Source organism: Salmo salar, chromosome 07 (assembly GCF_965601325.2).
Source record: "Salmo salar chromosome 07, fSalSal1, whole genome shotgun sequence".
Taxonomy (NCBI): Eukaryota; Metazoa; Chordata; class Actinopteri; order Salmoniformes; family Salmonidae; genus Salmo; species Salmo salar.
The window spans coordinates 38,678,440-38,694,288 of NC_138297.1; the positions used below are offsets into that span (position 1 = coordinate 38,678,440).

A 15,849-nucleotide genomic window follows, 5' to 3' on the forward strand; every position below is an offset into this window, starting at 1 on the left:
TGTCGTGATTTGCCATTTTGCCCATCAATTACTGTGAGTACCAATGATATTCCGCCACGCGTGGGACAAACGTCTTTATTCTACCCACGTGGAAAATATGTTGACATTTCCAGATTTGTGCGCATGCGTCAACTTCCAATACACTTTCACGTCATGGCAGAGAAGAGGGCTGCGTCTGGGAAATCACTGTTGTTTTTACTAATTTCGGTGGCTCTATTACTTTTGTTTATTTGTCCTTTTATAAAAGTTGAAGAGAGTTTCAACTAACAGGCAGTGCATGACATTCTTTATCACAGACTTGATTTTGAAAAGGCTAAGACTGAGAACTACACATACATCAGCCAACTAACGGTATCTAGCTAAATGTTAGCTAATCTTCTTTACACATGTATGGTGCAAATGCTTGTTGACAGCGTTACACTGGATCTTTTTCATCTCTTGATAAAGATTTCTGCAACATTACATGCCCGTATATTATTTTGTGCCCACCCAAACAATGACAAATGCCAGAAATCCATTGCTGATGTTGACAGTGTCTTACCCAATTTCTCACCAGTATGACCACCATGAATTCCCTGGTGTGATGTCACGGACATTCCTTGGACCTGTATTTCCGATCAACGGTCTGCACCCCACTAATCTACCTGCTGTCACTACTAGAGGCTTCCAAATTCTACACACAACTGATGTCTTGCTGCTATTATATGATATCCATATACAGCAGTATACATATTTATTTATTTCACCTTTATTTAACCAGGTAGGCAAGTTGAGAACAAGTTCTCATTTACAATTGCGACCTGGCCAAGATAAAGCAAAGCAGTTCGACACATACAACAACACAGAGTTGCACATGGAGTAAAACAAACATACAGTCAATAATACAGTAGAAAAATAAGTCTATATACAATGTGAGCAAATGAGGTGAGATAAGGGAGGAAAAGGCAAAAAAGGCCATGGTGGCAAAGTAAATACAATATAGCAAGTAAAACACTGGAATGGTAGATTTGTAGTGGAAGAAAGTGCAAAGTAGAAATAATGGGGTGCAAAGGAGCAAAATAAATAAATACAGTAGGGGAAGAGTGTAGTTGTATGGGCTAAATTATAGATGGGCTATGTACAGGTGCAGTGATCTGTGAGCTGCTCTGACAGTGCTTAAAGCTAGTGAGGGAGATAAGTGTTTCTAGTTTCAGAGATTTTTGTAGTTCGTTCCAGTCATTGGCAGCAGAGAACTGGAAGGAGAGACGGCCAAAGGAGGAATTGGCTTTGGGGGTGACCAGAGAGATATACCTGCTGAAGCGCGTGCTACAGGTGGGTGCTGCTATGGTGACCAGTGAGCGGAGATAAGGGGGGACTTTACCTAGCAGGGTCTTGTAGATGACCTGGAGCCAGTGGGTTTGGCGACGATTATGAAGCGAGGGCCAGCCAACGAGAGCGTACAGGTCGCAGTGGTGGGTAGTATATGGGGCTTTGGTGACAAAACGGATGGCACTGTGATAGACTGCATCCAGTTTATTGAGTAGGGTATTGGAGGCTATTTTGTAAATGACATTGCCGAAGTCGAGGATCGGTAGGATGGTCAGTTTTACGAGGGTATATTTGGCAGCATGAGTGAAGGATGCTTTATTGCGGAATAGGAAGCCAATTCTAGATTTAACTTTGGATTGGAGATGTTTGATGTGAGTCTGGAAGGGGAGCTTACAGTCTAACCAGACACCTAGGTATTTGTAGTTGTCCACATATTCTAAGTCAGAACCGTCCAGAGTAGGCAGGTGCAGGCAGCGATCGGTTGAAGAGCATGCATTTACTTTTACTTGTATTTAAGAGCAGTTGGAGGCCACGGAAGGAGAGTTGTATGGCATTGAAGCTCGTCTGGAGGGTTGTTAACACAGTGTCCAAAGAAGGGCCAGAAGTATACAGAATGGTGTCGTCTGCGTAAAGGTGGATCAGAGACTCACCAGCAGCAAGAGCGACATCATTGATGTATACAGAGAAAAGAGTTGGCCCAAGAATTGAACCCTGTGGCACCCTCATAGAGACTACCAGAGGCCCGGACAACAGGCCCTCCGATTTGACAAATTGAACTCTATCAGAGAAGTAGTTGGTGAACCAGGTGAGGCAATCATTTGAGAAACCAAGGCTATTGAGTCTGCCGATGAGGATGTGGTGATTGACAGAGTCGAAAGCCTTTGCCAGGTCAATGAATACGGCAGCAAAGTATTGTTTCTTATCGATGGCGGTTACGATATCGTTTAGGACCTTGAGCGTGGCTGAGGTGCACCCATAACCAGCTCTGAAACCAGATTGCATAGCGGAGAAGGTGCGGTGGGATTCGAAATGGTCGGTAATCTGTTTGTTGACTTGGCTTTCGAAGACCTTAGAAAGGCAGGGTAGGATAGATATAGGTCTGTAGCAGTTTGGGTCAAGAGTGTCCCCTCCTTTGAAGAGGGGGATGACTGCAGCTGCTTTCCAATCTTTTGGAATCTCAGACGACACGAAAGAGAGGTTGAACAGGCTAGTAATAGGGGTTGCAACAATTTCGGCAGATAATTTTAGAAAGAAAGGGTCCAGATTGTCTTGCCCGACTGATTAGTAGGGGTCCAGATTTTGCAGCTCTTTCAGAACATCAGCTGACTGGATTTGGGAGAAGGAGAAATGGGGAAGGCTTGGGCGAGTAGCTGTGGGGGGTGCAGTGCTGTTGACCGCGGTAGGGGTAGCCAGGTGGAAAGTATGGCCAGCCGTAGAAAAATGCTTCTTGAAATTCTCAATTATAGTGGATTTATCGGAGGTGACAGAGTTTCCTATCCTCAGTGCAGTGGGCAGCTGGGAGGAGGTGTTCTTATTCTCCATGGACTTTACAGTGTCCCAGAACATAAACAGCAGTGCAATGGAGCAGACCTGGGTCCAATAGATTTTTCACTTTTGGGACTACTTTTGGGACTACTGGGACTACTCATAGTGCCAGACAAACTAAATCAAGTACGTCTTGATATGTATAATGACAGGTCTTTCACAAATCAGTCCACTTACTCAAGTGTATTGATGTGTACCTTTTTGCTGTCCAGTGCGAGGTTGCCTGGGAGTGTGTGTGACGTTAGCTCTATGGCGCATGCAGAGGGAGGTTCGGAGGCAGTTTGGGTCAACAGTTGCGGGACTGTTTTGTCTCACCTGTGCCTCACAGTTCCATCTCATGTTCTACAGCACGAGACCCCTCCCCAATGTATTTGCACTGCCAATAGGTAAGAGACACTGATATATTGTAGACATGATTGTAGTATAAAACTATCTTGGATGAAAATCTAATATACGTAAATTATACCGAAAAAAATGTGTATCAAAATACTGTTGGAGACAAGCCTCATGTAGAATTAAAATCTATAATAAAAATGTCCACCAATGTGTTAAAAGTGCTACAGGAAATTATATATATTTTACATTTCAGATAATGTCCATAATATCTGCATTAATAGTGGAATGATAGTGTTTCACAGTATTACTTACCCGCAGTGTTGTGATTGGCTGTGATATTCGACTATTGATTTCTCCTGCCAAAGTGGCACCTGTTGTCAAAATGGGAAAGCTGTTATGTAGTGGATATTGGATCAAGTGGCCAATGTAAAAATCGCTCTGCCATTTCCTGGTGGCTACAATTCTACACTGTTTGCTCAATTTCTGTGAGAAAAGAAGCACTGAACATTGTAGAGAATCATTGTGCCAAAATCAATGTGAAGTACACTACCGTTCAAAAGTTTGGGGTCACTTAAAAATGTTCTTGTTTTTGAAAGAAAAGCAAAACATTTTTTGTCCATTAAAATAACATCAAATTGATCAGAATTACAGTGTAGACATTGTTAATGTTGTAAATGACTATTGTAGCTGGAAATGGCTGATTTTAATGGAATATCTACATAGGCGTACAGAGGCCCATTATCAGCAACCGTCACTCCTGTGTTTGGGGGTAGAAGCTGTTTAGAAGCCTCTTGGACCTAGACTTGGCGCTCCGGTACCGCTTACCGTGCGGTAGCAGACATAACAGTCTATGACTAGGGTGGCTGGAGTCTTTTGACAATTTTCAGGGCCTTCCTCTGACACCGCCTGGTATAGAGGTCCTGGATGGCAGGAAGCTTGACCCCAATGATGTACTGGGCTGTACGGACTACCCTATGTAGTGCCTTGCGGTCGGAGGTCGAGCAGTTGGTCCCCCCTTTGCTGCTATACCAGCCTCCACTCTTCTGGGAAGACTTTCCACTAGATGTTGGGACATTGCTGCGGGGACTTGCTTCCATTCAGCTACAAGAGCATTAGTGATGTTGGGTGATTAGGCCTGGCTCGCAGTTGGTGTTCCAATTCATTCCAAATTGTTTGATGGGGTTGAGGTCAGGGCTCTATGCAGGCCAGTCAAGTTCTTCTCTGTGCAGGCCAGTCAAGTTCTTCCACACCGATCTCATAAACCATTTCTTTATGGACCTCGCTTTGTGCACAGGGGTATTGTCATGCTGAAACAGGAAAGGGCCTTCTCCAAACTGTTGCCACAAAGTTGGAAGCACAGAATCGTCTAGAATGTCCTTGTATGCTGTAGTGTTAATATTTCCCTTCACTGGAACTAAGGGGCCTAGCCAGAACCATGAAGAACAGCCCCAGACCATTATTCCTACTCCACCAAACTTTACAGTTGGCACTATGCATTGGGGCAGGTAGCGTTCTCCTGGCATCCGCCAAACCCAGATTAGTCCGTCGGACTGCCAGATGGTGAAGCGTGATTCATCACTCCAGAGAACTCGTTTCCACTGCTCCAGAGTCCAATGGCGGCGAGCTTTACACCACTCCAGCCGACGCTTGTCATTGTACGTAGTGATCTTAGGCTTGTGTGCGGTTGCTCAGCCATGGAAACCCATTTCATGAAGCTCCTGAAGAAATAGTTATTGTGCAGGCGTTGCCTCCAGAGGCAGTTGGGAACTTGGTAGTGAGGACAGATGATTTGTACGTGCTTCAGCACTTGGTGGTCTCGTTCTATGAGCTTGTGTGGCCTACCACTTCGCGGCTGAGCTGTTCGTTGCTCTTAGATGTTTCCACTTCACAATAACAGCATTTACAGTTGACCGGGGTAGCTTTAGCATGGCAGAAATTTGATGAACTGACTTGTTGGAAAGGTGGCATGTTATAACGGTACCACGTTAAAATCAGTGAGCTCTTCAGTAAGAGAAATTCTACTGCCAATATTTGTCTATGGAGATTGCATGGCTGTGTGCTCAATTGTATACCCGTCAGCAACGTGTGTGGGCGTCCACATACTTTTGTATATATAGTGTATTTTAGGAGTCTTCCAGCAGTTTCTCTGATGGTAATCTTGTGCAGTTAAAGGTCTGTTATGTTTTCTCCCTAGTCCTGTTGGCGTTCACTGCATGGATGGGGCAGAGGTACGGGTCTTTCCTCTGTCTCTCTACTCTCGTCATCATCATGTTTAGATCAGAACTGTCTCTCTACCTGGGTCTGATGCTGCTCATGTCATTACTGAGCAGAAGGCTAAGGATCCTTCAACTGCTCTACTATGCCATTCCTGCAGGTGCTCTGTCACTATGTAAATCTGTTATCATAAAGACTAATTCTGGTTCTGGATAACTACAGGGTGTGCAGGCTTTTGCTCCAGCCCAGCACTAACACACCTGGCTAAGCTATAGTAGTTAGATGAGTCGGGTGTGCTGTAGCTTTCCTGGAACAAATGCATACATACCCTGTAGTTTTTCAGGATTAGAAGTGTTATAAATGTATTATCTCTTTTAGATGAACGTCTAATTTTGTCTTCTGTCTCTTTCAGCTTTGACTGTCGGCATTGACTCATTCTTCTGGGATAAGCTGATTTGGCCCGAGGGCCAGGTACTCTGGTACAACACCATCCTGAACAAGAGCTCCAACTGGGGAATATCCTTCACTTCACTCAATGCCTGTTATAAACTCATAACAATGTTCATAAAGTCAACTAATTAAATCATTCAACACAGCTTTAGACACCTGCTTCTCCTTGATCGATTCTGAGTTAGTATAAACGTTTGTGATAATATTATGAAAGTAATGGGTTAATTTTCCACTCATCACGGAGAGCCCACTTTTGACCTGAAAACAACAACTTCCTACCTTTCCTTGACTTTCTCCCCCAGTAAACCGCCCCCTTTCTGTGGTATTTCTACTCTGCTCTGCCCCGTGCTCTGGGCTGCGCAGTGCTGTTCGTCCCCTTAGGCCTGCTGGACAGACGGACACGCACCCTGCTGCTGCCTACTATAGGATTTATCCTGCTCTACTCTTTCCTGCCCCATAAGGAGCTACGCTTTATCCTCTACACCTTCCCTGTGCTGAATATAGTGGCTGCACGGGGCTGCTCCTTCATGTAAAGAGAAAAAGGCTGTTATTGGCATGATTGTTGTCTGTTCAGGGAGGTCAATTTAGTATAATAATGTTGCAAAAACATGATTAGTGCTTATTTTGACATTTTTGGCCTTCAGGATGTTGGAGTCACAGTTCAATTGTCTTTCAGGGGACATGTGTGATGGACCTTAAAAAAGTATGGACAGAGAAACCACATTATATAATAATGTTGAAAACCTTTTAATTCTCGGTCCAACAGTCTGAACAACTACCACAAATCTTGGATGTATAAACTTGGCTCCTTAATCATGTTTGGCCAGTTGGTGACAAATGCTGCATACTCCAGCATATCTCTGTTCGTGTCCCATCACAACTACCCTGGAGGCCGGGGGGTGCAGGTACTGCATAAACTAGTACCATCTACATCAGGTAAGAGCAGTGATGTAGTAGAGGGTAAATGCACATCAAGGCTGTTTACACGCCTTTCTTATTTTGAGCGAGCGTTTAACCAGCTTTTGCGGAAAAAGTATAGTAGGGAGCATTAATTTACTCGCTGTTATCAGTGTTTAACCACTATCACTTCGTAAGAGGTTATACATTTTTTGTTATATCATATCTGTTATCAAATCAGACAGGAAAATGTCATGGTTGCAAAAACAGATTTAAAGGTTGTATGTAATCCATTGCTTCTCCTCAGATGTCTGTTCATATTGATGTATTTGCTGCCCAAACTGGAGTGTCATATTTCTTAGAACTGAACAGAAACTGGAGGTTAGTTTGACTAGGTATTCTATTCTGGAATATAACTGTTTCCAACCTTCTAAAGGCATTCTAAGGATTCAGCTTTGTGTTCTATTGTCAGGTATGACAAGAGAGAAGACATTGGCCCTGTACACCCTGATATGAAGACATACTCCCATGTTCTGATGGAGGCCAATGCCACCCACATTGCACTACTCAGACTCCCACGTGCCTTTGGCCTTCATCCAAGGTTACAGCAACATGACCTTGAATGCCTTTCGGTTTCCTTTCTTCAGTATAAACTTGGGAGACAAACTGGTGTTGCGAGAAAGAGTACCTGACCCAGAGCATCCAAGTTGAACTGAGGAAAGTGATGTAGTTTTTCAGGATTTAGTATTTTCTTATGACCAAATTGTAAATAACTAAAACTAAATTGCAGTGTATTGAGTTCTGTTTTCAATCACTCTTTTGGGATATAAGGTGGTTGGAACCGGATATTGGTAGGATACACTGATAGGATCACCTGCTTTGTCATTTACATATAAAAAAAAAAAGAAGTGTCTAGGCCAGCTTAGATCTCCATTCACATGCAAAGTGTATACAGCTCTTTCATTACTTCAACTGAAAATGTTCCATATCCTCCAATTTTACTCCACCAAACCAGGTAACTGGTTTAATGTCTAACACTTCCTCCAAACGAAGTGGTCAGTTCAATAACTGCCATCCTTCAAAACAGTGCATTTCTTTTTATCTGAAATAAGTTCAAAGAACTCATTATGCTAGTTCTCCATTTAATGTTTTGTATGTATTTATAGTTTCCTATATGAACAAAACAGCTCATGAGCTTTGGAATAAAACTGAAGAGGAAATGCTTGTTGACTTACAAGGAAGTACTTGTGCCACTTGAGGCAATATTACATGCTTTGAGACCACTTTTCAGAAAAGTTACATTTAAATGTTGCAAATAGACATTCCCTGGTGACTGTTTCTCCATGTGTGTTTTCCCTACTAAACATGACCCTGACATCACACTAAGTGAAACTGGCAGGTAGTGCCTTAACATTTCTAGTAAGAACATTTTCTGTTGCCAAACATTTTGCTAGTGTCCCCTATCAAACATGGCAATTTTTGTACACAAAGCAGAAAAAAAAAAAAAAACAGGAACAAAAGGATTACATAAGAAACCTTTTATTTACAAATGACCACAATTTGCATGGTTCCAGTCTGAATGCTTCCACATTTATGAAATTAAGTTCAACAATCATTATAACAAATGTACAGTACATTTTACTTGACAACCCATAATTTAATCCCTTGAAAATAAATGTCATTGTGCTAAAGACATATCAAACAAATTGCTTCTGAAAAAAATACAGCAATCTTGCATAATATTAAAATATTTAAGCAAGTTAAAAAAAGCAATTTCTAAATCGACAGTACCATGAGCCACATTCATAATTAAATAAATAACACACTTAACATCTTTCAGTCACAGCATTTATTTTTGGGCAATGTGTTCATTTAGAAGAAGAAAAAAAAAAACAGCATCTTTTTTCTAATATTTTAAGCCATTTAAATTGAAAGACTTGATTTGCGCATCAAAGTATTTACAGCATTTTGACCTGAATTAGTTTTGGATAAGGCACAAGGAGAGAGAAGACAAACAAAATTAAGACACGAACAAATATTCACAACCCCTACCGCTAAATGCACCCCTCCCTCCCTGACACTTTTCACTGAGTCTCTGACTGATGCAAGTTCTAAAGTGTTGACAGTAGTACACAAAATGCAATTAAGAATAACTTCATTAACAATTCCAAATGCGCTCATGTTTTGAAAATGAAGCTCAGTGTATTGTTTATTCTCCTTTAGTTGCCCCTGAATCTAAAAAGTTACCCTGTCATTTCACAGTTCTATGAATTGGACCTTGCTAAGGAGCCTCATAAGCAATGGTTTTAAATCAGTGCTGATAATAAATTAAGGGTAGGTTGACCTTCAGAAAGAGAAGCCCCTCCATGTTTTCTAGTAATGGCATGGGCTGATTCAGAGCGCAGTTCACACTGGCTGTGCTGAACAGAATCTCTGCTGGGACAATGCTGGGAGGGCAGCCCACGTAGCGGACAGCGACCTTGGCAAGGTCAGGCCATAGTAACTTCTTCAGGTTCCAATAGTCTAGTGGATCACAGCTTTGATCAAGTATGTCCTCCTCCAAGTATTCCAGCACTGCCAGCTCTGATGATTTTGGCTTGTCCTCCTGTTTTATCTTGTGTCTGATGTCATCCATGAGCGCCCAGAGGTTGTCCTTGTTTGAGGGAGAACCGCTTGATGAAACTGGGACCTCTCCACCACATCCGTTGGATAGTGAAGGCTTTATCTCAATTGAGGTAGAAAGGGACACCTGAAGTTCACTGATGAGGTCTTGTTTGCATTGCTCCGCCTCTTCCTCTGTGAACAAGGAAGTCTTGTACCGCGGGTCCAGCATTGTCGCCCAAGTGTACCTGGGGTCGTGTAGGGTCGACGACATCCTGCTCACCATCGCTTCCTTCAGAGACTTGAGCATGTTGTCGATGCCCATCGTCTCGTCAAAGAGCATGTCTATCTTCCGGTTGAGGATGTGGATCAGTGGTATGACTTGACCCAAAGTAGCAGTGCGATTGCTCATCTCCCTGCAGGCCACTTCGAAGGGCTTCAACGCATTGCATACCGACTGCATCACTTCCCACTGGTCGCAACTGATCATTTCCCTGAAGTTGCACTCTACTGACATCCCGTCAACCGCTTTCTTTTGTTCCACCAGACGTTCAAGCATGAAGAAGGATGTCCTCCATTTTGAGGGAACATCCTGGATGAGGCAATTTTCAGGTAGCTGGTAAACCTTCTGCAGTTCTGCCAACTTCTCCTTTGCTTTGTCTGAGCGATACACGCGTTCGCAGATCTTCCGAGCGTTGCTTAGAAGGTTCTGGACCATCCTCTGACTCTTTATGGCTTCATTCACAATTAGATCTATGGTGTGACCAAAGCACTGCACGATGACATGGTCATTGTCCTCCAGGACGTTTGCAATAGCATTGTTGTCGGTTACAGTGAATCCTTTCTTCAGCCCTAAGGAGCTGATCCAGGTGTCCCAGAAGTATTCGAGCTGCTTCTGTATATTGAGCGTGTCATGGTCACAGTCTATCTGTGACACACTGAGGAGAGCGGAGCAGTGAAAGTCCTCACCCTGAGGTCTAACACATGATTCGTATGAAACCCAGTGGGCAGTAAGAGTCAGAAATTCCCGAGTCTGGCTAGTGACCCAGATGCTTGTTGTAAAATGGACAATACCACTCTCAGCCTCTTTCAGGTGTGTGAGAACAACCTCCTTCACCCTCTCATACATGTCTGGTATGGCAGTGCTGGTGAAATACGAAGAGGAGGGTAGAGAATATTGGGGTTGAAGATACTCCAGTAATCGGTTCAAACCAGTGTTCTCTACTAAGGCTGATGGCTGAAGATCCAGTGCAAGCATTTCGGCAACGAGTTTGGTGATTATTTTGGCAACCGGGTGGTATTCATCAAATCTTTCACAGTTTTCGTCATACACAGAAGAAGTGTCCATGAGTTCGTGTTTAACGTGAATTTCAGCAGACGGCACATCACCTGAGATAGTACTGTTACTTTCAAGAACATTTCCATGAAATCTCTGCATGTGCCTGAATAAACAACTAGTACCGAGGTTTGTTGTCTTTTTGCCCCGACTTATTGTGCGGCTACAGTGCAAACAAACCACCTTAGTGGGATCAGAAGGGGAAATAGAAAAATGATTCCACAACTTTGATGTCTTTTTACTGAATACAGAGTTATGTGGCTTTTTCTCTTTGGCAGGGCTGTTAGTCAGTTTGGCTGGAACAGCCTCAGCAGCAGAGAGAGTAGCGTAGGGATGAGGTGAGGAGTCCTTATCATTTGTGCTTTTTTGGTTTTTGAGGACATCAGGGTGCCTTCTCATTAGATGCCTCATCAAACAGCTGGTTCCGAAGTCTCCCCGTTTCCCCCGGCTTATGACACAGGGGCAGTATCGGCAGAGGGCTTTAAGCTGATCCACTGGAGAGACAATGAAATGGTGCCACACTTCGGATTTCACACGTTTCATGATTTTTTTATTTTGTTGGAAAATTGAACTCGCCGGATCCTCTTTCAGGCCTGAGCCCTCTAGAGACAGATCACACAGTGAGGGAGGTAAAGGAACATCCTCATCTCTAAGTCCAAAGCAGAGATTGAGGGAGGAATCCTGTTCTGATTGGTTTATTGTATCAGACTCCTCCTTCACATCCATGCTTTCATCTTTGTTATGGGGCAGTTCGTCAGATATTGTTTCTGGGGAGGATGGAGCGAAAGGGGATTCTTTTTTAATCTCCACTACTGAGTCCTGATGCAGCTGAGAGCGAGACAATAGAGTTGATGGGTTTGTATATGGTGGTGGGATGTTCGAGCCCTGTCCATTTTCTTCAATGACAATTTCTCTGTGGGCTCTCCACATATGGCGAATCAGACAGCTTGTGCCCAGGTCCTTTCCATTTTTACCCCTGCTAAATTCATTCATGCAGTGTATGCATACTGCTTTGGAACTGTCAGCAGGGGACAGGTAGAAATGCTTCCACACAGCTGATCTTCTACGAGAACTTGAGTTTTTGGGAGTTGCAGCGAGGCGCTCACACCCACCTCCATCCATCACTTCTTCGTGGTTGTTGTTGGAATGTGAGGATGAGACTATGCCAGTGTCGTTTTTGGCACCCTTTTCGAGTTTTGGTAACACTTCTTTGGATGATATGTCAGAGCCCTCTGCTGAAGAGGTGGACGGTGAAGAGTTGTTTCGTGAGGCAGGAGTAGTAATGCTAGCTGCCAGGCTTCCGTTATTTGATGAATTTGAGGGGGGTATTACAGATGAGGCAACTGAAGCAGTCAGAGTATTTGAGGAGAGGTCACCATCTTGTAAAAGCACAGTGGGGTGAGCCCTTCGTACGTGCCTCATTAAACAACTTGTACTGAGGTCCTTCTCGTTCTTACCTCGACTGAACTCTTTCATACAGTACATACAGATTGCTTTGGTACTATCGCGTGGAGATATGCAGAAATGGTTCCAGGCAGGGGATTTCTTCCTGGGATTAGCGTTAGTGGGACTTCTCATGGATGACAATAGGCTTTGAGTGACAGCATCCATTGCAACATCATAAAGAGTGCTTGTGTACCCACTAAGCATACTACTGTAATCATCTGTATTGTCATCTGTATCATCTCTAGTAACAAAGGGGCCTACAGAACTATCATACGATAACCTTTCATCCTCTTGGGTCCCCGTCATACTGTTTGGATCCTCCTCTTCCTCATTATTATGTTCAGATGTGCCATTTTCTATCTTGACCTCAGTGTTTAGATTTAGGATTTTGTTTGAAATGGCTGGAGAAGTAGGCCTAAGAGAGTCTTCTTTATCACATGCCTCATCCGCTTCATTGACAGACTCATTAATTGTTAATTGTCCATCAACCTGAGAAATAGATAAATTGTCTGGTTCCTCCTCGTGAATAGAAGCCACGGGGGAAGAATCTTTAGCCCGTGTTTTAGACGGACAAAAGGTTTTTGCGTCTGCAGTGTCATGGGGGGTGATGCTGTATGATTTAAACACGTAGCCATCTTGCCCCTCAATTTTTAGACATGTTCCTTTTGCCTCTCTTTTCTTGTTTTCTATGCCATTAGTTTCTGAGTCTACTACATCTTCACTCTTAAGAGAGAGGTCTTCCTCTCCGTCCATGTTAGCCGACCAAAGTTCTGGGAGAAAATCAAATGTTCTTATCTAACGCAGCTTGCCAAAAGTTCATGAGTGTGTGAGCATTTCTCACACCAACGTTTCAGTCTTTGTCCAGATCAGGAGCAAGCTTGTAGTCCATTTTCTCTATTTACGAACATGTCAAGAGAAGTTTCCACCTTTTATAGTAGGATCTGGAATGAGAGAGAAATTCAATAAAACATTTGATATTTCAGCAAATAGCAGATAATAACAAGTTGACAGACTAGAAACTGTTTATAGCATGTCAGGCTGCAATCCAAAGGTCCTCACATTACCCCTAAAACAGATGTTTTAGGTTATATTAGCCATGCTTAGCAGTATGACAGTGCAGAGTTCTACCTGATAATTAATTGCACCCATCTGGTGTCCCAGGTCTAAATCAGTCCCTGATTAGAGAGGAACAACAACAAAAAATACAGTGCAACTGGCTTCGAGGTCCAGAGTGATACTAGCCTACCATTGTTTAGGTGGTATCCCACCCAAAACATGTATATTCAATTGGTTTCAATGTTGCTTCCAGCAATGACACATTTTGGGATCCTTTAAGCCTAATGTATGACAAAATGTATAGTCTAACATTCATTGGTGACATGTTATCAATATTCAATGTAGGTATGTTGATAATATAATGTAATTAAATCATGGGAGTATAATTTCCCAATTTATGAATGAAAAATAGCCTAGAACACAATACACAACACATTGTTATTGGGTATCAAATTAATAACCGGTTTCATGGTTGCCACAGAAAGTAAACCTTTTATTAGCAACAATGTCTTTAATTTGCCTATAAATTAAACTGCTTATTTACACAGGGATATTGAGGAGTGTTCTTTAACTAACTAACTAACTAACCCAGAACAAGAGACAAATGGGGAATTAATCGTTATTCATGCATGCAGCCAGTCAGCCAGCTAACGTACCAGCAAACCACAACGAATGTTATGTTTCACCAAGACTGCAGCAACCACAGACATAATCCGATCGGATCATAATTATGTCTGGAATCTAGACAAAACAACTAGAGTAGTATCATACTGCTTTTTCTAACTAGAACGTTATCCAACTGCTAATGAGCTAGTTAGCGTGACAGCTAACTAGTTAGCTTGACAGCTAGCTAGCTACAGGAGCCTTATTTCCTGATACAGCGTTAGTTGGATGGCTAGTACTTTTCCGGCTAGAGTTAGCTAACGACCAACATCCAGGATTAAGGTGTGACACATTGATTTGCTTTAAAATAGTAGTTATTTCACTCAACTCATAATTTGGAGCCCATTGAGTTAATGCTAAGTGCTAACCTTAGCTAGCCAGCCAAGTTAATAGCAATGCCAGTGTCTGAGGTTAGCTGGTTAGCTACACAAAAAACATGCACACACAATATAGGTTTCTAAAACAGAAATCGGAAACCACAAACCGACTATCCTTTCAACTACATATATGAAGCCGCCTGTGTATTAACTGGCAACAGTGTCCGATACAGTACGGAACCTGGTCGTGCCAGCTAGCTAGGCCATACTGGGCATAACCTATCTGGTGAGACAGAACCAGATCCTTCCCTGGTAATGGAACAGAAGAACCACAGACCAACCGAATCAGCCCAGCACATTAATCACGACGTTATTTTAACAAAAATAACCCCTAGAAATCACAGACCAAGATAGTATACATACCTTGAAATCTTAGTGTATAATTCACTGGCTTTCTGTTACTAAACAGTTAAATACGACCCATTTGATTGATCCAGAGGGGGATTTACTTCGTCGCTTTGTCTCCTAGCAGTTCACATTCAGTTGAAACAAGTCCACACAGCGTCGGACGGAAGAAACACGCGTTATGATGTCACTGAGTTGAAGGGTTTTCCAATATGGCGACGGGGACAATAAAAAAAAACACTAAAAATTCGTCGATATTGCAACACTTCTTAATAGATCGATACGTGCATACTAGTTCTTTTCAGACGTTATGATGCATTGTTTGCATATGCCATCGCCAATACAGGGACAATAATCAATTTTCCCAACGGTGTTGTTTGTTTTTCTCCTGTTATTACTGCTCTTAAATTTTAACCTTACCAACGGGGTTTCTTGACCTGAAGTGTCTCTCCCAGGGGCACTGAAATCATCACGGGTGGGCATATGGTTGACACAACAAAACTCGACACATTTATGAACATATTTGACTTGTCTTATTTCTAGAAACACAGGCATAACACATTGTTATGAAAGACTTGTATAATAGTCATTGTTCACTAATCACTGCTGAGAACAATGTGAATGTGAAATCTAAATGTGTGGAGTGAGTCTAAATTTAGACTGTCTCAACCAGCATGAAACACACATTAAATGGGAATTTGAATGTTAATACAGACTGAATTTAGAACAAATTACTAGGCTGCATGTATGTAAATCCTCATGCATGCTTTGAGGCTTCACAGGATAGGGGGCAGATGGGGCCAAAGATGGTGTATAGTTTACTCTGGCCATTTGTGAACATATTTGAAAGGTTTCTGTCTGTGAAAGCTTCCGCACTTCTCCTCGACCCAACCTGGGCTCGAACCAGGGACCCTCTGCACACATTAACCACTGACACCCCACAAAGCATCGTTACCCATCGCACCACAAAAGCTGCGGCCCTTGCAACGCAAGGGGAACAACCACTTCAGGTCTCAGAGCTAGTGACGTCCCTGATTGAAACGCTATTAGCACGCACCACCGCTAACTAACTAGCCATTTCACATCGGTTACACTCATGCGAGAGAGGCTAAATCTTGCTCAGAGGTATTTTAGTTTTTTTATTAGGATCACAATTAGCTGTAGCGAAAGCAGCAGCTATTTTTCATGGGGTCCACACAAAACATGAAACATGACATATTACAGAAAATGTATAGACAAGAACTGCTCAAGGACAGAACAACATATATTTAAAAA

The 15,849-nt window shown here is 42.7% G+C and overlaps 1 protein-coding gene and 1 long non-coding RNA gene across 2 annotated transcripts; one reads left to right on the plus strand and one right to left on the minus strand.

The window, feature by feature from the left end:
* Positions 1 to 6,014: 6,014 nt before the first annotated feature.
* Positions 6,015 to 8,184, plus strand: LOC106609155 (uncharacterized). The gene is made up of 4 exons (XR_006770632.2): positions 6,015 to 6,382; positions 6,620 to 6,789; positions 7,058 to 7,131; positions 7,223 to 8,184. It is a non-coding gene; the product is annotated as an uncharacterized LOC106609155 (long non-coding RNA).
* An 89-nt stretch (positions 8,185 to 8,273) lies between these two features.
* On the minus strand, positions 8,274 to 14,956 carry LOC106609107 (zinc finger BED domain-containing protein 4). Its single transcript, XM_014207528.2, has 2 exons — positions 14,593 to 14,956; positions 8,274 to 13,074 (listed from the first exon to the last, which is right to left on the minus strand). The coding sequence occupies exon 2, from the start codon at positions 12,884 to 12,886 to the stop codon at positions 9,062 to 9,064; it is 3,825 nt and encodes a 1,274-aa protein (XP_014063003.1). The 5' UTR covers positions 12,887 to 13,074; positions 14,593 to 14,956; the 3' UTR covers positions 8,274 to 9,061.
* Positions 14,957 to 15,849: the final 893 nt, after the last annotated feature.